The sequence below is a fragment of the Lolium rigidum genome, chromosome 3 (assembly GCF_022539505.1).
Source record: "Lolium rigidum isolate FL_2022 chromosome 3, APGP_CSIRO_Lrig_0.1, whole genome shotgun sequence".
NCBI classification, from domain to species: Eukaryota; Viridiplantae; Streptophyta; class Magnoliopsida; order Poales; family Poaceae; genus Lolium; species Lolium rigidum.
Genome location: NC_061510.1, coordinates 316695237 through 316715729, shown reverse-complemented (window position 1 = coordinate 316715729; position 20493 = coordinate 316695237). Strand labels below are relative to the sequence as shown.

The following is a 20493-nucleotide window of genomic DNA, read 5'->3' as shown; positions in this document are numbered from 1 at the left end:
CTTGAGGGTCAAGCAAGACAAAAACCACGGAAATGCTGATGAACCAACGTGACGATTTTCTGCGAGGTAAGGGCATCTCTAGCGTCCCCGCGCGTCCGTTTGCGTCGGCTTTTTTGATCGAAATCGACCGCGCGTCTGTTTGTGTCGGGGTGGCTCCAGCGGCACGACGCATTTTTTTAGGACAAATCATTTTTTTTTAAACATGAAACATAATTTACATACTTAAAACATAAAAAAAAAACCTAAACACCTACTGCTGCTCATCGTCAATGTGCTGCTCCTCGTCGCTGTCGAGCACGATGAGCTCTGGTATGACCCACGGCCAGTAGCCATCCGGGGGAGCGTACGCCGGGCGCGCCGCCGGTGCTCGAGGTTGAGGAGGCTGCGGCTGTGGCGGCGGTGGAGGCGCCCAGGGCTGCGGCTGTGGCGGCGGTTGAGGCGCCCAGACATAAGGCTGTGGCGGCGGTGGAGGAGGCGCCGCCGACTCCAGGAGCGCCTGTCGAAGTGCTTCATCCGCCGACAGGTCCGGCGGCAGGACGGCGGTGGCGTAGCGGGGCAGCGGCGGCTGCACAAGCGCGTCGTACTTGGAGACCTTCGCCATCTCGTCGTCCGTCATGTTCTCCGGGAAGTCGAAGTTCCGGCCCTCCGCCATGGCCTGCTTCCATTCGTGGAAGACGACAGCACGTAGTCGTCGCTGTCGTCCTTCACCTCCTCGCTATGGTACGCGAGCGCCTCGACGTAGTCGTCGTCGTCGTACGCGGCGTAGGCTTCGTCGTCGTCGTCGTTGTGCTGCGTCTGCTGACGTCGCGTCGGCGCCTGCTGACGACGAGCCGGCGGTGCAGGGCCGAAGGGATAATCCCTGTCGCCCATGAAGCCTGCCCTTCGTCTCCTGTCCGTCTCCGTGGACAGGTACGTACGCCAAAGCTCCGAGTCGATGGCGTACGCCGGATCGGCGCGGAGGTCCGCCAGCAGATACTGCCTCCTGCGCCGGATCTCCGCGGTGCGATCAGGCTCACGCGCAGGTATCGGAGGGATGGGCACCCGGCGGCAGCTGAGCCGCCGGCCGCCGGCAGCGCACGCCGGACCAGGCGTCGTCGCACGGCATCCATTTGCCGTGCATGAGCCTCCCCACCGTGACGGGGAGCAGGATCTTCTTGGTGCCGCTGCCGGAGGCCTCGAAGTCGTTTTTCTTCCCCATGGCGATGCGGCGGTGGTGGTGCGAGTGGAGGTGTGGTGTGGCGAAGGAGCGACGCAGCCGGTGGACTTTTAAGGGCGGCCGCGCGCGGGATACGATGCCATTGAAGGCGGCGCAGAAGCCCAGCCGCCGCCCGCCAGTGCGCGCGCAGAACAGGCAGCCGCGCCATTGATGGCGAAGGCTGCGGCGCAGACGCGGAAGCGCTGACCGCCGAAGCGGTACCCTCGGTGCAGACTCGCTGCCAGGCGGGCCCGGTGGAGACGCGAGCGGACATTTTCCGCGTCCGCAGAGACGCAAACCTGGCGCATATTTGGGCCAGATTTGTGTCTCCGCGGACGGCCCGATCACTTTGCGTCGCGCCGCTGGAGAGGTTGCTAGACGTATTTTCGGTCAAAGCGGACGCAAACGGTCGCTCAGCGTCCGTTTGCGTCGCGCCGCTGGAGATGCCCTAATAATGCACTTCTGTAAGGGCTGGTTTGATTAAAAAGAATTGTGTGGAATTTTTATACGAATTGGAACCATATGACTTATTTCTATAAAATACGTTAGATTCATAGAATTGCAATCCTTTGAAATTTCTACAAAGGATTCATTTGCACTATGTTTTGTAAGACAATTTTCCTTCACGCCAACCTCTTTCTACTATTTCCTTGGTTTTCGTGTGCAATCAAACACTCGAACTCCAAAGCAATAAAAAAATTGATGAAAAAATTAAAGTTAGAAAGGAGCATTAATATTTTATATGCTCGTAAAGCATAATCACTTAGTATGATGGTAATAGCAACATATTTTAGCGGAAAATTACCACATATACCATGACAAAGCTTTAATTTCGTCTCAATGCCCTAAACAATGGCAAAGCTCCTTTTTGTGTGGAAAATACCGCTTAATTTTAACAAGATCAAGGTTGTTAAATATCCCTCGCTCGCACCATCCAGTCATTAAGGTAACCATTTGACAGCTTATTGCGTAACTCGGGAAAATTCAGAAAAAATGTACTCTGTATTCAGAAAATTCAGTAAAAATGTACTCCATCTCTACGTCTACATCTTATTCTTAATTTGAAGGTGTAATGGAATACCTTTCAATCTAGCACAAAATCAAAGCCCAAGTGTGGCCGAGACCTCTTTCAGTTCAGCCGGCTGCCGGGTGCCGGCTGGATAAAACTTCCTCACTTCCTGTATTTTCATCCTTCCAGCCCGGCTCTAGTCAGTTTTCGAAAGCCTATGTCGAGCAGAGAAGACAAGACGCCACCGAATCGATGGCGATCAAACTTCAAAGAGGCGACGTCGATTGGCTCAATCCTGAGCTACCTTGTAGAGAGGTGGTGGAGCTTCTAGAATGCTCAAAGGACCTCGGCAAGGCCTGGTACAGCGGCAAGAAGAGATGCTGGAACTATGGTTTCATGCTCACTACACTTATATTGCAATATCTATTGGATGCTCTTAACAAAACAATTCAAAGGTGCCATAAACATGTGGAATCTATTGGAGATGCTCTTAGCAAAACAATTCCAAGGCCTCGATAAACATGTGAATAAGAGATAAACTGAACACCTTTACAGTGATGTATAAGCAATGTTCCCCAGAAAACTATCTAAGCACGGCAACCCATCTGCTCAACCCGTAAGGCAGAGGTGCCAGTCGCCCCACTGTGAGATGGAACTGAGCTGCCACCACAAAGCTTATTTATGCATAGCAACATACCACACATTGTCAGGTTACAACAATAGATAGAAGAGTATTATGTAAATAAATATCCTCCTGAGATTAATGTGCGCTCTAACAAGTTACAAATGCTAGTAATGGCCGAGGCGGCGTAGGGCCAGCCTACTGCCCCATACAGGGCTTAAGACAACAGATGCAGTAAAGTATATGCGGAGGAACCTAAATTATGGGGCGCGGTCAGTTTAAACACGATTACAGTTCTCAAAGCAAATGCAAGATTTCGTCCTAACCATACAGAGGCAAGTCTCATCAAACTGGCTCTCAGGTGCACTTCACGGTTGGCGAGCCACCTAGCTGGATCTGCCCGTTGTTGTCCACGCTGACACCGTTCGTCTGGTCATCCTTTTGAGCCGCTGAGTTATCTGCCTCTTTTGCTGCCTCTGCTGCTGGAGCGTCTGTGTTTACCTCTACTGGAGGGGGCGTAACAGGGTTGATAGTGCTATCAGCCTCTTCTTTCTTCTCCACCGCAGGCTGCCCTGTAGATTCCATGGCCGGACCGTTCTCTGTTTTCTCACCCTCCACGGGAGCTGCTACTTCAGACTCAGCTGGCTTTCCATCTCCCTTGTTCTCTGCTACAGGGGCAGACACATCACTAGGAAGCACCGAGACTTCTTCAGTCTTCTCTACAGCATCTGCACCTAATGGAAGCTCCGAGAATTCTATATCGATTTCGGCTTCGTCTGTCTTTCCTGCAGCATCTGCAACCTCAGGAAGCTCCGAAACTTCTGTATTGACTTCGGCAGCCACTGTCTCCCCTGCAGCATCTGCACCCTTAGGAAGCTCCGGGACTTCTGTATTGACTTCGGGTTCGTCCATCTTCTCTGCAGCATCTGCGGCCTTAGGAAGCTCGGAGACATCAGTCTTGACTTCAGCTTCTTCAGTCTTCTCTGCAGCATCTACCATAGGGACATATTTCTTCTCTTCTTGAGCAGTATCAGACTCTTTCTTCTCTTCTTGAGCAGTATCAGACTCTTTCTTCTCTTCCTGGGAAATGTCACCCTCTTTCTTCTCTTCCTCAGCATTCTCAGCATCTTTCATCTCCACGTCAATATCAGTCACTTTGGCTTCTTCACTTTCAGCTGGTGCATCCTCTGCATCCTCCTGTTTCCCCTTTTTGCCTTTCTTAGAGCTTGATGGTCTTCCACGTTTGGCGGGCTTGGCAGGCTTCTCATCTTCATCCTCTTCATCCTCCTGTTTCCCCGTTTTGCCTTTCTTAGAGCTTGATGGTCTTCCCCGTTTGGCAGGCCTCTCATCTTCCGAGCTCTCGGTAGGCTTAACCTTTTCACTCAGCCGTGAGGACCGTCTCGGAGTATCACCTGCTTACAAATCTTTTAGACGGAGCAGAGAAACATTTATCCTATATTGGCAGTCCTACTTACACCGAAACAGAAATAACTAGACTATCAAGATATGACGAGGCAAGGTGTCTACCAGTTCCCCAGTTGAACTCTGAAACTGCAGGGCCTCCAGGGTTCTTTTTAAGGTATTGTGTTAAAGCTCTCTTGGTCTTGATCTCCTCACCAGTTGGTGGAACAAAAATAACCTCAAATTTTCCAGGTCGAGTGGGATTAACCTGCAGTTGCACAAAAGATGAAAATATTATAACTGGGACCATCACCGAAAATGCTGCAGAAACATATAAGTTGCAGCCAAACAGTATAGTCCATTTAAATATTTAAGTATAAAGGAAAAAATGATATTTGGGGTAAATCACCCGTTCAAGAGTACAACTAACGTACTTGTAAGTAACCATTCTAGAGAATATATACTTATCATGGATAGACTATCATCATCACCAAAAAGGCAAACACTGAGTCAGACAAAAATGCAGAATTTCATCTGAAAGTAACTTCAGCCTAGAAATGAGATTCAACACAAGAATAGCATCGACTTTGGTAAGCACATTTCACTAGCCCATCAGTAACATAATGTAGCGAATAGCAACCAAAACAAGATAATATATTTTGTTCATAGGGAAGCAACCAAAACTAGTTATGCTCAAAGAACAGAAGTCCACAACATGCAGAATGTCCCGGAGGACTAGCCTGACCAGCTGTAGAATATGAAACACTAGACAGCTGAAGATTTTGGTGAAGTTTGAACACTAACAAGGCCAAGTGCTATAGAAGAAAACACCTAAAAAAATACATCCCAATGGCCTGTAGGATCAATCTCCTATTTTCCAGAGAAGCCAATAAACATAAGCTATTTTCCAATTAAGACTGCAGCTACACATCTTATTCACCTTTCAAGATGATCAGCAGGAAAAAAAAAAAGATGGTATTCAAATCGACACCTGAAAGCATGGTCTACATGGCTTTAACTCCCATGCAAAAGCCCTACTACAACAGAATACACCACTAATGCTATAACTCAATATAGTTAATGATATGAACAAGAAACACAATGCAGGACAGCAGATGTTAAAAGAGACAACATCCAATAAAACACTGCTTCAGCCAGTTATAATTAATAGAAAACATTGAAGTCATTGTGTGTTAGGAGGGGGCATCCCATAATCAGATCTTGCATCATTGTGATATATGAAGGACCCTGATTCCTATTGAAATGACAAGGCTCTCCATACAGATTAATAACAATGTCCTCCCCCGCATTAGGAATAATGGAACAGTAATTTCAATTAACATTTAAGACAGTACAATCAGTATCTGATGCCCAAAGGTCCGTCCTTGGCCTTTTCCAGTATTTGTTTGAACTGGTTATCGCAAAACCAACATACTTATTCATAACCTAACGTACTATAGATGGGCATCAAAAGCCATGCTAACTTGTTTTGGATATGAGCAGACAAAAGTAACCCTCCTCCATGCTGAAAGTGGTTCTAAACAAGGAAATGATCACAATAAATTATGTCAGCACAACAGTAGCCCTACAAAATTGCTGACTGTGGTTCTAAACATTTATCAAAGAAACGAAAAAACCAAGAGTCATGAATATTACTAACAAAGCAGCACCTACAAAATTGCACACGATGCATGCACCCTAAGTTCCGCCAAGCTTGAAGTTGTTAATTTTGCCAAGCGCGAAACTGGCTATGTAACATTAGTGAATACAATAGATTTGACCAAAGGATCTCCGTGCAACCTCTATTGATAAATCACTTAACTAGTTAGTATTTAGCAAAGAACATGTGTAAATCAACATAATATGTTGAATGGGTAGAGTGGCCTGATCAGAGAATATGGGGGAAAACACCAACTTAACATTATGAAGAGAAAACAAATGTATTGAAAGAATATATAGTTCAAAAACATGAGATATTCTTTGGTAGACCTACAAGAGAAAGGGTTTAACTGAACATCAGTAAAATCAGCAAACATAAAATCAGGAACACTGCAACTAGGAAGAGAAGTAGAAAGAGCAGAAAAGACATTTCCATTTAGAGCACTCGCAATTAATAACCACACTTGCACTTAATAAATAGGAAAAATCTGCTCAACAGCATCACAAAGAAGGAAAATTAGCTGGATAACACAGAACCAGATTCACAAATAGGTGAAGATGTCAAGTATATGGCATAGAGCACTGCAACTAATTATGTCCAAGCTAACTGTTGGTCACAAAAAAAAAGAATGGATCAGAATGGAAAAATGTCTGACCCGACCTTGCTAGTTTTCTGCCCTCAGACGATCTAATGAAGAAAATAGAACACAAGAAGTTATTAAACATAATATTACGTGGTTGCGATGTTGTTTATAGTTGACCCTAGTTGTTTTAAAATCCAGCTTAATTTCAAAGCAGCAGGAAAAGATCTAATGATAATTCAGAAAAGAAGCTTTCAGTTGGAAAAAAGTTCAATTCCAAGATACACATAGTAGCACCCCTGATGGACTAAGCATGCAGTTAGCTCTTCTTGTAGCCCTGGCATAATATGGCACATCATAAGTTCGTGTATCTAACAAAGAGAAGGGGTTATAGTTGAAAGTACCAGTGTCTGTGACCATATACCGTCTTGTCATAATAGTACACTAAATAAACTTAGGCAATATCTTGCATATTACCATCGAAAGCAACAAATGGCACAGTTTGCATAATGTTAACACAGTTTCATAATATGAACAGCCCCCTCTAGCTTGTATTAATCAGCCTCCAGAAATAGCATCTTAATATAACTACCCAACACAACCCATGACCCATACGTTACTAACAAATGTACAAACTCATACATAGTATATAAACTGAGGTCATGAGACCTGCACTAGGACAAATAAGATGAAGCCACAAACCAGCAACAGCACAAACTGGACCAGGATTAAATGGTTGCAACTGGTTGGTTACCAGGATTCACACTAGAGAAATTTTAGCAGGATTCACACTACAGACACGTGTGTCGTAATCCAACATGGGTTCGGATGTCCGACTTGGCAAAACAAATTTGGAAACTATTTGTTTTCTATTAGTGACTGGTTCCAGGAGGCTTCAGCAGACTCAATTCACACTGATGTCTCAGTGGCAGGATACTTCATAAAATTATAACCAGTGAACCGCTATAATCTGCTGTTAGCCTTTTCAAAAACAAACGTGTGTATGATTCTGGTTCAAAAAGCTCAAACATCACAATACAGGCTCCCCAACAGCTTGAGTCCAACTCGCATGTGTTGGGCCCTGAACACAAACCTGATAAAACTTCATCTGAGATGCATACACAAGGTGTAATGCTGAACGTTTGCTCGAATTGAGCTCTTCACCACGCACTGGAAGAGTACAAGTTAACGTGAACATAGCTATAGCAAGCTCGGACCCCTAAAATTTACCAATACGTATGAAGAACCCTAAACGAACTGCCTATAAGCAAACAATCACACAACCAAACTGTCATACACCACGGTTTAGTCGCACAAAGCAAAGTAGCATACATCCTGGACTGGGTTAGTTGACACCGAAGCCCCACGGCCAGCACTAAGCTGAACAGATCTGGAACACACGAAATCCCCCGCAACACCAGTACGCGCATGCCAGGGAGTAGGAACGCTAACTAAGCTCAGGTGGCCGCAACCCGGCCCGCAAGGACCCTAGACCTGAGCGAAACGAAAAGTCAACAGGCGGAACCCTCGAACAGCGCGGGCCAGATTTACCCCCGAAACCCTAGAAACGCGACCCCGGACGAGGAGACAAAATCCCCCCAAGTCAAATCGAGCCAGGACCCCTCGAGCTGGGACACGAGCTCAGGCGACCGCGGAAATTCCGATCTAGGCAGGTAGGTAAAGCTGGATGGAAGCAAGCGGGGAAATCGCGCGGACCTTCTTGGTCCATCCGTCGGGCGCCGAGAGCTCGGTGGCCTGGTCCGCCTTGCGCAGCGGCGTCTCCTCGCCCGCGGCCGCCGCCGTCACGTGGTCGCCGCCGGTGGTGGCCATCTCCGTCGCCGTCGCGGGGTGGGGTTTCGAGTTTGGGGTTCCCGCTCTCGCTGTCGCAGAATCGTGGTAGATCCGGGAGGAGAGCTGGATTTGTGTTTTCTGGTTACGATTTGGGGGTGGGGAGCGGGGAGACGGTGGAGATAACGGTGTTCTGACTCGTGGCCTCGCGTGCGCGTGACGGGGGCGAGGCGCGGCCACGCGGACGGCGTGAGCGGGACGGAGGTTGGCCTGCGCGCGGTCCATGGACCGGTGCAAAGGGTGGCCGCTTTGGGGATGTGTGGACGGACCATGGACCGGGTGCACGCAGGCGCGGCCGACCCGAGCGAGCAAAGGGAGACCGCGCTGCTGCTGCTCTCTCTGGACGATTCTAGTCTGCGGTGCGCGCACACAGAGGAAAGTGGCAGAACGGTCACGTCCATGTCATGTGGGGACGCAGGTTCGTGGGGCACCACTGTCAGTGAGACGTGCTAGTAGCTGTGTGACTTTGCTGCGCGGTGCGTGAGGACGGCCAGCGTTGGGCACGTGGCAGGTTGGTCTAGTTCTGGACCTGAGGTTGGTGCGAATGTGCAATCCTATCCTAGACTGGCGCTGCCACGTGCAGCTCCACGAGTTCGAGCGAGCCTGGCCAGAGCACGTATGCACACACACAACTGAGACTTTTAATTTTCGGAACGATCATCTACCAACATCTTGTCTAATTTAAACTAAAATCACGACAAAACGTGTCAAAAAAACGCGACAAAATTCATAAAACAAATAAAAAAAATGTTATAATTTTTAACAAATACTAGTAAAAAGAATCTCTTACAGCACCCACAATGGAGGGGCGTTTAAAAAATTGAACTCCGGGCATGCACAAGCACCAAGCTGCTAGAGTCGTAATTTCGTGTATGTTCCACAAGCGCTCGCGGATTCCGTCCGATGCCAAATAACTGTCGTGTTTTAACCACCAAAACCAATGAGGTTCAATTTGTAGTGTCAGCTAATCAGTGTTGCACTTTGGGTGCTCTTAGCCGGTTACTAGCTATCGGTCCCGATGGAGAGCGAACTATGAAGATTCTACAAACCAAGTAACCAACTAGTGTGCCATTGGAGTTGCTCGCAACCTACGTCCAACCAGTTGCGCTTGTCTTCTTCAACTTAGCTTCTTCAGCCAATCCGCCAAGGTGAACCAGAAAACCAAGCAGGATAACATGAGCGAGGCTTCAGCTCAATGGTTTTCTCACAGAGTCTGAGCAGTATCTTCACGCGTGCATACTTTAAAGAACCGTTGGTTGGCATAACATCCAAACACGTCATTTCTTGCTGGTGTATCGATAAGCGTTCATGTCTGACGCCTACAAAGAAGAGGGATCAATGGAGTGGATGAAACCGTTGGCGTAAAAATCCCGAGTGCATCCCAAGCCTATTTTATCAACACATGGAGGCACGCACCTAGAAACTTGTTGTATACACTCTAGAGTCATGTATCTTAGATTCTTCTCATGGTATGGTTTTTGCGCCATGTGGTATTTATATCCCAATATTGTTTATGTGTTGATCTAAATAATAAATTTCACGACACAAAGGACATGTCAAGCCTATAGCCTTTTTTGTTCAACTTTCTCACCCATGTGCGCTTAAACGAGAGATAACTATAAATAATGGAGGTGAGTGCACAATAGAGTTCGCGCATCACTAAGATCACTAGACTGGCACTGCAATGTGGAGTTTGAGCGGGGCTTGCGAGGCCATGTATGCACAGAAGCATGACCATCTATTTCAACGAACCGTGATTTGTTTTTTCAGGATAAGCAACAACAACTTGTTTATAATTGATCACTGGCACACACACAAAATCTGTAAACAATGACACATACAACAATTTAATCACAAAATGGCTAACAATGGCCTATTTTACTACACAGTGACAGAGAAATATCGATATTTCTTGATTAAAAAAAGGAACCTCTTATGCTTATTGTTCGGTAATATGAGTTGTGAAAGACAACGAATTACTAAACTACAGTAACCAAGTAGCCAACAATGTGGTGCTAAAATTCACAGGCTACACTCGGTTAGTTGTTGGGGGTATGCGCACATGTTGCTTATCGGCGACCCACAACGTCGATAAGTGCATGAGCCTAATAAACAAGTATACCCTTGCCCACCTTGGAGAAGAGTTGTCAGTTCTACCATTGAAGTGCAAGCGTTATTGACCGTGCATGAATAGCCAACCACACATGATACCTACAAAATAAAATAAACCGATAGATGAGCACGGTTATATTACTTCATGAGTATACTCATGTCATCATCGAAAATTGGGACAGGGATGTGTGTGTCTAAATAGCATAGCCTAAACTTTGGGCTACAAAGTTTTGGGTTGTGAATCACATAATATCCAACGAGCCATATAGGTATTCCACTGCCATTTTCTTACCAGATGGATGGACCCAGTGGTGTACAAGTCTCGAGTGCATCCCAAGCCTATTTTACAAGCATATGGAGGTGCACACCGAGGAATTTGTTGTATAGGCTCTAGAGCCATGTATCTTAGATTCTCTATGGAATAGTTTTTTCGCCATGTGGTATTTATATCCTGGTGTTGCTTATGTTTTTCTCTAAATAATAAATTTCATGATATATATATAGTCTATAGTGCTTTCTTGCTTCAACTTTTCTCACCCATGTACGTTTAATCAGAAAGAAATAGAAGTGCTAGAGGTGAGTGCGCAACACAATTTAAACATCATTGAGATATACTAGTATGCTTTGGCGCAGCGACACGCCGCACCCGTGGCCGTGGTTGTATATATTTGAATGATGTTTTGTGTTGCTTTGCTACTGGAATTTCTTTGTGTACTTGCGAAATTTCTATGTGTATATCATATTATACTATATTGCTGTGGATTGTTACATCAAACAGTCAAAGATCATTGTTTTTGTGTTTCCAATTAATTTCTCCGCCGCCTCATGCTATAATGTGTCACGACGCAAGACTTATTCCCTTTATATATGGGAGCTCGCGGCGGCCGAGCAAAGGTTTCTTTCCATCTTTGTTGGAAAAGGATGATACGGCTGAACAAAGGTTTCTTTCCATCTTTGTTGGAAAAAAAAATGATGCGGCGAGTAGTTATAATGCAGTCACTCGGTTATAAATAGCATACTGCAAGAAACAGTTTTGAGTTACGAATAGAATAGATAACATATAATACATTTATAAACCACCTCAGGTGCAATCCCTGAATAGAAAACCACCTTAGGTGCAATGAGATCCTGTAGCAAAGTACCATGTTCGCCAACATCAATTTTGATACATCACAAAATCGACAAAGTGAGTTTCAGTACTGAAAACATGTATGTATATTCCTCAATAGATGGCCTAATTAGATACAATGTTTCTGTGTTATCTCTTTATTTCGATGCTTTCCTTGGCGTATTACATGTCAATTATGTCTCTTTGCGGAGCCGTGTCACATGCCTCTCCCTCTGTAAGGGATCCTTCTCCTTGTCTCTAACAAAGCACTCTAGGAACTGGAACAGTCCCTGTAATTCCTCTTTCGGTAGACATTCAGCCTGTAGCATAGGATAAAATGAGTGAACAAAATCAGTTACAACCAATCCACATAATCACTGTTCTTGATGATTCTTTAATAAGGAATATAAGAGCATCTCCAGTCGCGTCCCCCAAACCGTCCCCCAAACCGCGCCGGATCGAGCGTTTGGGGGACGTGTTTTGTTCGTGCCGCGTTTGGGGGACGTCGCTCCCCAGCCGCGTCCCCCAAACGCCACCCCCAATCAGAAATTCAAATTGATGCATTCAAAAGAGATCGTTCCCGCCGGTTCGTCGCGATCGGAGTAGCGGCGATCGATCAAAGTACTGGGCGCGCGATCATATTACGGACCGGTGGTGCATGCAAATTAGAAGAAGGGGTTGGTCGACGGCGTCGTGTCCCGAGTCGACGCAGGCCCGTCGAGCACGACGACCTCGTCGCGATCCGCCCGTTCCCGTGCATGGTGCGTCCGCTCCGTCGCCGACGCGGAGGCCGACGCAGGTGTAGCAGTAGAAGACGCGTCAGCCTGCTCTTGCTGCGCTGCCGCTGCCGCCGATGCCGATGCCGCTGCCGGGGCCGCCGCGTCCGCCGCCGCCATTTTGGCTTCGATGTCGTCGAGGATCCGGCCTTTGAAGAAGTTGTGCGCCGCTCGCGTCCGGGGAGACATTCCCTCTGTCGACGTTCTCAGCAGGGACATGTCGTCCCTGCGTTTCTTGAGCTCCAGCTTCTCCTCTTGCCTCTTGAGCAGCTCGGCCCACCTTTGGTCGGCCTTCTTGTCGCGGGAGATAAAGGTCGAGGACACGTCGGCGAGGCATTTCGTGATCGACGCCTGCGTCTTCTCAGACGACGCAGCGTCGGCCAAGGCGGCCTTGGCAGCCTTGTTGCCGATAGGGACGCCCCGCCGACGTTGTCGGCGGCGCGTCCAGATCAATGGCGTCCTTCCCCTTGGACAGCGACAAGCGCGTCAGCCGCCATTTCTCGTTCCCTTTGAGCTTCCTATAGCAATGCATCAGCGCGAACGGCTTATGCCCATCCGAGTTCCTCGAGTACATATCCATGGCCCTATCAAACTAACCAAAGGAAGCAGAGTCATTTCATCGAACACAATGTAGGCGCTACGGATTATGGAAGAAAGAGTCGTACCAGTTGGGCGACGTCGGCGCCGCTCGTCGCCTCCGGTCTCTAAGTCGTGATGGTACCCATGGAAGGAGTTCACCGACGCCCGGATGATGGCCCATCGCGTCGACATTGCCTTCTGGCTCCTCTTCATTGTCACTTTCCGGTAGTCGTTGTTGATGAGCTTGCGCTCATCGAACTCGGCCTTGATCCTCGCCCAATACTTCCCGCCTTTTTGGTTGGCGCCGATGATGGAGTCATGGCTCACCGTCGCCCACGACTCGCACAGACATTGATCTTCCAGAGGCGTCCACTTCGGGCCTCGTGTGCCCGACGCCTTCTTCTTCTTCTTCTTCTTCGTCCTCACGCCGTCCGCGTCTACCTCCACGAGATCATCGTCACCGGCAACCTCGTCGTCCTCTTCCTCGCCGCCCTCTTCGTCCTCATCGTCGTCCTCCTCGTCGTCCTCCACCCCGTCCTCTTCCTCGTCGTCCTCCTCCTCAACCCCCGTCGTCCTCCTCGGCACCGGCGCCGTCGTATTCGAGCGGACCCCTGCGGCCGGTGAAAGGGCCGCCGTCCGGACCGGGTCCTGGATCGCGTTGCTCGTACGCCGGGGAGTAGAGGTTGTTGGGGTTGAAGCCGCCGTGCGGCAGCGCATCCTGGTAGTGCGGCGATAAGTTAGGCGTCACGCACCCGGGAGTGGCGGAGGGGCCGTCGTTGTAGAAGGCGGCTTGCGACGAAGAGAAGACTCCCGGAACGTACATCGGCACGTTCGTACTATATGGGCTCGCGTTGGTGGCGGCGATACACCCGGCGATTATGTGCTGGTGCTGGCGCGCCGCCAGAGCCTTCTTCTCCAGCTCCGCCGCCCTCCGTCCTTTCCGCTCCGCCGTCGATAGCTTCCGGCGCAGGCAATCTTGCTGCCATTCATCTTCGGTCATTCCTTCAGGCTTCTTCTTCGCAGCCGGCGCCTTCCGCGGCTTCGCGAACGGCGCTTTCGCCCCTATCGTCGCATTGTCCGGCGGCTTCTTGGCCGCTTTCTTCGCCATCTTTTTGGGGGCTGTCGGCGGCGCCATGGAATGGGGAGAGGGTAGCGGCGGCGGGTGCACGGCGGGAGGGAGAAAGAAATCGGCGGGATAGGAGAAATGAATCGGCGGCAGGATATGTTTTGGGAGGCCTGTGCGCGGCGGTATAGGCGCGATTTGGCGGGAGCGGCGGGATTTGGCGGGAGTGTGAGACGAATTTTCCCTGTGCCGCTGACGGGTCGGGCCCGCGTCGGTTGGCCTCGCTTTTCGTTGTGTCCGGCGTCCCCGGAGCGTCCCCTGTGGGACGGGGACGGGCTCGGGCGCCGGACACCGTATCGGGGCGCGCCGGATAAAAATGGGCTTTGGGGGACGCGGCTGGAACGCTTTTTTTGTCCGGCGCGCCCCAAATCGCTTTGGGGGACGGTTTGGGGGACGCGACTGGAGATGCTCTAAATGATTTATTTAAAAAAGGGACAAATGGATGTAAAGCAACTGAAGCAATGGATTTTGGGAGCATATGGACCAGAATGAGTAGGTTTCAGAGGTTGTGACTAAAAAAAAGATTATATCTTGATGTCAGGGTTCATTGGTAGTGTACTGGCTTTTTACATCAGTAGGTGGGTGGATAAGAAAATCATGGCATTACATGTATACCGGAGGGATTGACATTACGGCACATTGATAGTGTTCAAACTTGCTAAATCAGTAGGTAGAAGGATAACATTTTTGCATGGTATTTTCGATGGAACTACTGACAAAATATATACCTCGATGCAGACTGTCTGCTTCATTACTTTGAATACTTCATTTCTTCTCTCTTTCAGGCTCCCTTACCTGTTGCTGGATGTCAGATTTTGGTGTTTGCTGCAAGGATAAAAGTTCAGAATTAATATCGCGTGTTCTGCTGAAACTCATTTTATTTACATGAAGCTTACTCTAAAAATCGAACTAATAAAGAACTACAAACGTACTGCGTGTATGTGCATGGAAAATACATACCACGAATATCTTCTCAGTAAGTGCTAGCTCAGACAAATGATGAGCTTTTTATATTACACTGCTTCTTGACACTTTGCATCTTGGTCTCCTGGTCGAATGCTATAATACCTTTCTGGATATATTTGTAATGCTGCATATATAATTGTTTAGATAAAAAAATTGTTGTAAAAATACATGGTATTCCCTATTTTAATCACAATACACCTACTTCAAAACAAACAGACTGCAATATGTACTCAATCAAAGCTAGTGAAAATCACAGCAGATGCCTAGGTTGACATGTTCAAGAGGTCTACTTCAGACAGGGAAAATATAATCAGCACGACTTAACATGTCAGAAGATAGTACTTGTGAGATTTGAGATATAACATTAAAAAAATAAGAAATTTTTCATTCAAGACAAAGAATTACCTAACTAAAAAGGAAAGAACTCTAGCAGTCATTAGAAGGCTCCTCCAAACTCTTCCAAACTGTAGTATGAAGAAACTAATGGACAGACAATTGAAGAATCTAACTCTATTCCTTTACCACTAATAACACTATCAGAATATGTCCTTTTTTGTTTACTACGTAGGAGTTAGAAAACCAGAGCTCTTTTGTATATATATTGAACACCTAATTTTCTATTCTTTTGTTTGAAGCTGCCGCTTCTTGTGTTAATAGATTCATAGAATACTCTGAGAGGTGAAATACCTGTTCAAGAGAAATTGTAAGTTTTAGAGTTTCTTTCCGATTAACACAATAACTCTTTTTGTTGGAGATGGGAGTCAGTACACAGCTTTTCTGTCCATCTGTTCTACCATTTCTATCACATTCTGGTCTACGAGTTGGATATTGCAATTTCTTGCTATCACTCATGTTACAGATATATATATATATATATGAATCTTGAAAATCTCTCTTCACGAAACATGGAAAAACTACCACATCCACACTCGATGTGCTTTTTGAGTTGAGTGGACACTCAGCAAAGGTCGGTATACACTTAGCAAACCTTTTGTTGAATACCACACTCTACAAACCCTAATGGCCAAACGTTTATTTTCTTCGGATAGTCGAGAAAGTTCCTCTCTGTCGAGTGCAACGAAATACACTCGTGGTGAGTCTTGCCACTCGACACAAATAAGAGACATGCGCTGAGGGTACAGAGTTTGCCACTTTGCCAATGTAAGTTGCACTCATAAAAGTGTCGTGGCAAACTTATTTTCCAAGTGTCAACACTTCGGCAAAACCGGGGTGGGATGGTGACCATGTAGTCACTATGTGTCAAATTTTTCCAAGTGTATTTGAAAATACACCAAGCTGCTAGAGTCGTAATTTCGTGTATGTTTCACAAGCGCTCGTTGATTCTGTCTGATGCCAAACTAATAACAGTCGGGAACAGGGGTTTAACCGCCAAAACCGATGAGATTCAATTCCTAGAGTCGACAAATTTGCGTTACACTGTGGGTGCTCTTAGTCCGCTTACTAGGTATCAGTTCCATGGAAGAGCTAATTAGGAAGTTTCTACCTACCAAGTAATCAACTAGTGTGGCATTTCAGTTGCCATCCGACCAGTTGCCCTTGTCTTCTTCAACTTAGCTTCTTCAGCCAATTCGCCAAGGAGAACCATAAAACCAAGCAAAGTAACATGAGCAAGACTTCAGGTTCATGGTTTTCTCACGAAGTCTGAGTAGTATCTTCACGTGTGGATACTTCAGAGAACAGTTGTTTGGCTTAGCATCCAAACGCAGAGCTTGCTCCTGGTGTATCGTAAACCATTCATGCCTGACGCCTACAAAGAAGATGGATCAATGGAGTGGATGAAACTGTTGGTTTAAAAGTCCCGAGTGCATCCCAAACCTATTTTGCCAACACATGGAGGCACCCACCTAGAAATTTGTTGTATACGTTCTATAGCTATGTATCTTAGATTCTTCATGGCATGGTTTATGCACCATGTGGTATTTATATTCCGGTATTGTTTATGTGTTGCTCTAAATAATAAATTTCACGATAAAATGGACATGTCAACTCTAAAGATTTTTTGGTTCAACTGTTCTCGCCCATGTGCGCTTAAACGAGAGATAACAATAAATGATAGAGGTGAGTGCATAATACAGTTCGCATATCACTAAGATTACTAGACTGGCGCGCTGCAATGTGCAGTTTGAGCGGGACTTGCGAGGACACGTATGGATAGAAGCATGGCCATCTTTTTCGACGAATCGTGATTTTTTTTTTAGGACAAGCAACAACAACTTGTTTATAATTGGTCACTGGCAAAAAAACAATCTATAAACAATGATACACGCAACAATTTAATCACAAAATGGCTACCACTGGCTTATTTTACTATACAGTGACAAAGAAATATTGATATTTTCCGATAAAAGATGGAATCTCTTATGCTTATTATTGGGTAATAACGAGTTGTGAAAGACAGCGAATTACTAAACTACAGTAACCAAGTAGCCAACAATGTGGCACTAAGATTCACAAGCTATAGTAGGTTAGTTTTTTATTCACAAAAAAAGACTTCTGGTTTTCGGAACAATCAACAACAACTTGTTTAATTTAAACTAAAACCGCGACAAAAATGTGTCAAAAAAACGCAACAAAAGTCATAAAAACAAAGAAAATATTATTATTTTATACAATTAAAAAGAATCTATTAAAGCAGCCCAATGGAGGGGCGTTTGACATGCAAAGAGTCAGGCTGCTCCACAAGCGCTCGCTGATTCCGTCCGCAGATTCCGTCCGATGTAAAATAATAGTCAGAAACAAGGTTTCAACCGCCAAAACCGACGAGATTCAATTCCTAGTGTCGACAAATTTGCGTTGCACTATGGGTGTTCTTAGTCCGCTTACTAGGTATGGATCTGTTATCACCAGATTTTGGCCAAATCAGGAGGTGGGCCGTAAGGGAGATGGGCTTGGAAGATTACACGTGGAAGATCTCTGAAGCGGCCTTGCACGAAGAATTTGGGCTAGATTGCCCGTGTATCTTTAATTATAGTAGATTGCATCGTAGATTAAAAGTTAGAGTTTGTCTCGTGCACGGTGGGGATTATTCACACGTTAGAAAGTCCATTGGACTATAAATATGTATCTAGGGTTTATGGAATAAACAACAACCAACGTTCAACACAAACAAATCTCGGCGCATCGCCAACTCCTTCGTCTCGAGGGTTTCTCCGGTAAGCACCATGCTGCCTAGATCGCATCTTGCGATCTAGGCAGCACAAGCCTACCCACGTTGTTCATGCGTTGCTCGTCTTTGAAGCCTTTTTGATGGCGAGCAACGTAGTTATCTTAGGTGTGTTAGGGTTAGCATTGTTTTTCGTATCATATCTTTGTCGTAGTGCAACCCTTATACATCTAGCCGCCCTTACACCTATCTTAGGTGTAGGGGCGGCACCCGCTTGATCATAGTTTAGTAGATCCGATCCGTTACGGTTGCTCCTTGTTCCGCAAGGATTAGTTTAATATCCGCAATAGTTAGGCCTTACAAAGGGTTGGAGGATCCAGCGGCGTGTAGGGTGTAGTTTGCTAGCCCTAGACGGGATGTTCCGGGGATCAACCTCGTGTTGGTTTTTAGGCCCTATCTAGGATCGGCTTACGGACACCGTACGCGAGCGCGAGGCCCAATCGTGAGTAGGATGATCCGATTATGCGGTGAAAACCCTAAATCGTCGTAGATCGCATTAGCTTTATCTTGATCAAGCGGGACCACCATATATTCGGACACCTTGTACGAATCATGGGTGGATCGGCTCTTTGAGCCGATTCACGAGATAACCCGAGAGCCGATCGAGGCTCGTATTTAACGTTTACGTGTATGCCATGCAGGAAACTAAGCGAGGCATCATCAAACACCTTCCCGACCGGGTATAGGTCGGGTGGCACGCCCTTGCGATAGCATCGGACGTGTGACCGAGGAGGCTTTGCGGGCCGTCGCTCTGAGGGACTGGGGCCAGCCGCAGCCCTAGTTGTTCCCGGCTCTACGGTGTTGCCAGTCGCTGCCCGCCGGTGGGTTTCTGACCGCAACACATTCTGGCATGCCCGGTGGGACAATCTTCGACATCCGCCGCATCGCCATCTACATCCGAGATGGCGGAAAGCACTCCGGTCAAGTACGAGGATCTGACTGACGAGCTCAAGAAGAAGCATGACGAGGTCAAGGCAGTCCTCGAAGCCGAACTCATCGGCTCTTTCCACGAAGCCCGCTCCCATGGCATCAGGTGGAAGGGGTTCTCACATGAAAGTGCGCTCCAGGCCCGTCCACCGTTGCCATGCGCATTGGCAGCACCAGGAGTACCGATTTCACCGGCGTCCACCGTTAACATAGTGGAGCGCACTTACCTCGGAGGGTGCCAGCCAAGATCCTCACTCGACATCAACATGATAGGACTCGGGCACCACCCTGGTAAGGACGGAGATGAGGGCAGCTGCTCTCATAGCAAAGACACAGAGGAAGCCGCTCCACGCGATCGGCTCCGCCAAGACGGCAAGCGCTACGTCACAGAGGGAGAAGTGAAGAACATAAGATATCGGCGACCTCCTCTCGATCACCTCCTCAACAAGTATGTGAGTCGGTATGACCAACGCCGACGATGCAACGACGATGATGAAGAAGATCGTCTGGCTAGGGACGACAGGAGACGTCGTCGGCATGATCACGACGAGGAGCGATACGAGCGCCACGCCAAGGAAAAGTCGAGGGAGAAAGATGACGTGGATAGGCACTGGGACTGCCCCTTCTTCGTACACTGCCGGGATTCAGGAATGAGCCGATTGCCAACAATCGGCAACCGCCAGAATGCAAAAGAAGAAGAAGGATGCAACTAACGTGTCCGTGTTCAAACGTCTAGGGCCTCTCCCGCCTCGGAACAGGCATGCTGAGTCCGCTCGGGTGGAAGATCTCGAGGAACTAGAGGACGATGATGAAGAAGACAAGTATCATCGGCCAAGATGGTGCCCTGATGGACTCAGCCGTTCCCAAAAACGAAGGGTTCAGCGTCTGCGTGGGTTGGAAGAAGCTGAAAGATTATACCTGCACACGTTGAGGAAAGCACGGCCTGGTCTGGCCGCCAAAATTCAGCGAACCCTGGACAAAGAGGGTCGACCACAAAGAATGGAGTGGCGCCCCAAGCAAAGGAAAGCCGATGATGAGACATCGGCTGGCACAAACATGGTCTTCATCCTTCCAACGGAGTTTAGCGCTCAAGGATTATTGTTATCACCAGAATTTGACCGAGTCAGTGGTGGGCCGCGATCAAGATGGACGTGAAGGATATATATATAGAAGAAATACGTGAATCGGCCTTTTATACCAAGTTGGGCTTAATTGCCCGTGTATCTGTAACATATTAGATCGTATCTTAGTTTAGAAGTTAGAATCTTACTCGTGCACGGTTTGGTGCACGCCCACATTAGAAAGTCCGCTGGACTATAAATATGTATCTAGGGTTTATGGAATAAACAACAACCAACGTTCAACCACAAACAAATCTCGGCGCATCGCCAACTCCTTCGTCT

The 20493-nt window shown here is 47.3% G+C and overlaps 1 protein-coding gene and 1 long non-coding RNA gene across 3 annotated transcripts; both read right to left on the bottom strand.

Moving 5' to 3' along the window:
• Window positions 1–2930: 2930 nt before the first annotated feature.
• LOC124703758 (methyl-CpG-binding domain-containing protein 11-like) lies at window positions 2931–8373 on the bottom strand. The gene is made up of 3 exons (XM_047235983.1): window positions 8184–8373; window positions 4354–4495; window positions 2931–4238 (listed from the first exon to the last, which is right to left on the bottom strand). The coding sequence occupies exons 1-3, from the start codon at window positions 8295–8297 to the stop codon at window positions 3184–3186; spliced, it is 1311 nt and encodes a 436-aa protein (XP_047091939.1). The 5' UTR covers window positions 8298–8373; the 3' UTR covers window positions 2931–3183.
• Window positions 8374–11653: 3280 nt separating this feature from the next.
• LOC124703757 lies at window positions 11654–15758 on the bottom strand. Of its 2 annotated transcripts, XR_007003245.1 has the most exons (4): window positions 15667–15758; window positions 14974–15103; window positions 14742–14838; window positions 11654–11855 (listed from the first exon to the last, which is right to left on the bottom strand). It is a non-coding gene; the product is annotated as an uncharacterized LOC124703757 (long non-coding RNA). The 2 variants fall into 2 exon arrangements; XR_007003244.1 differs by lacking the exon at window positions 15667–15758 and having other exon boundaries at window positions 14974–15342.
• Window positions 15759–20493: the final 4735 nt, after the last annotated feature.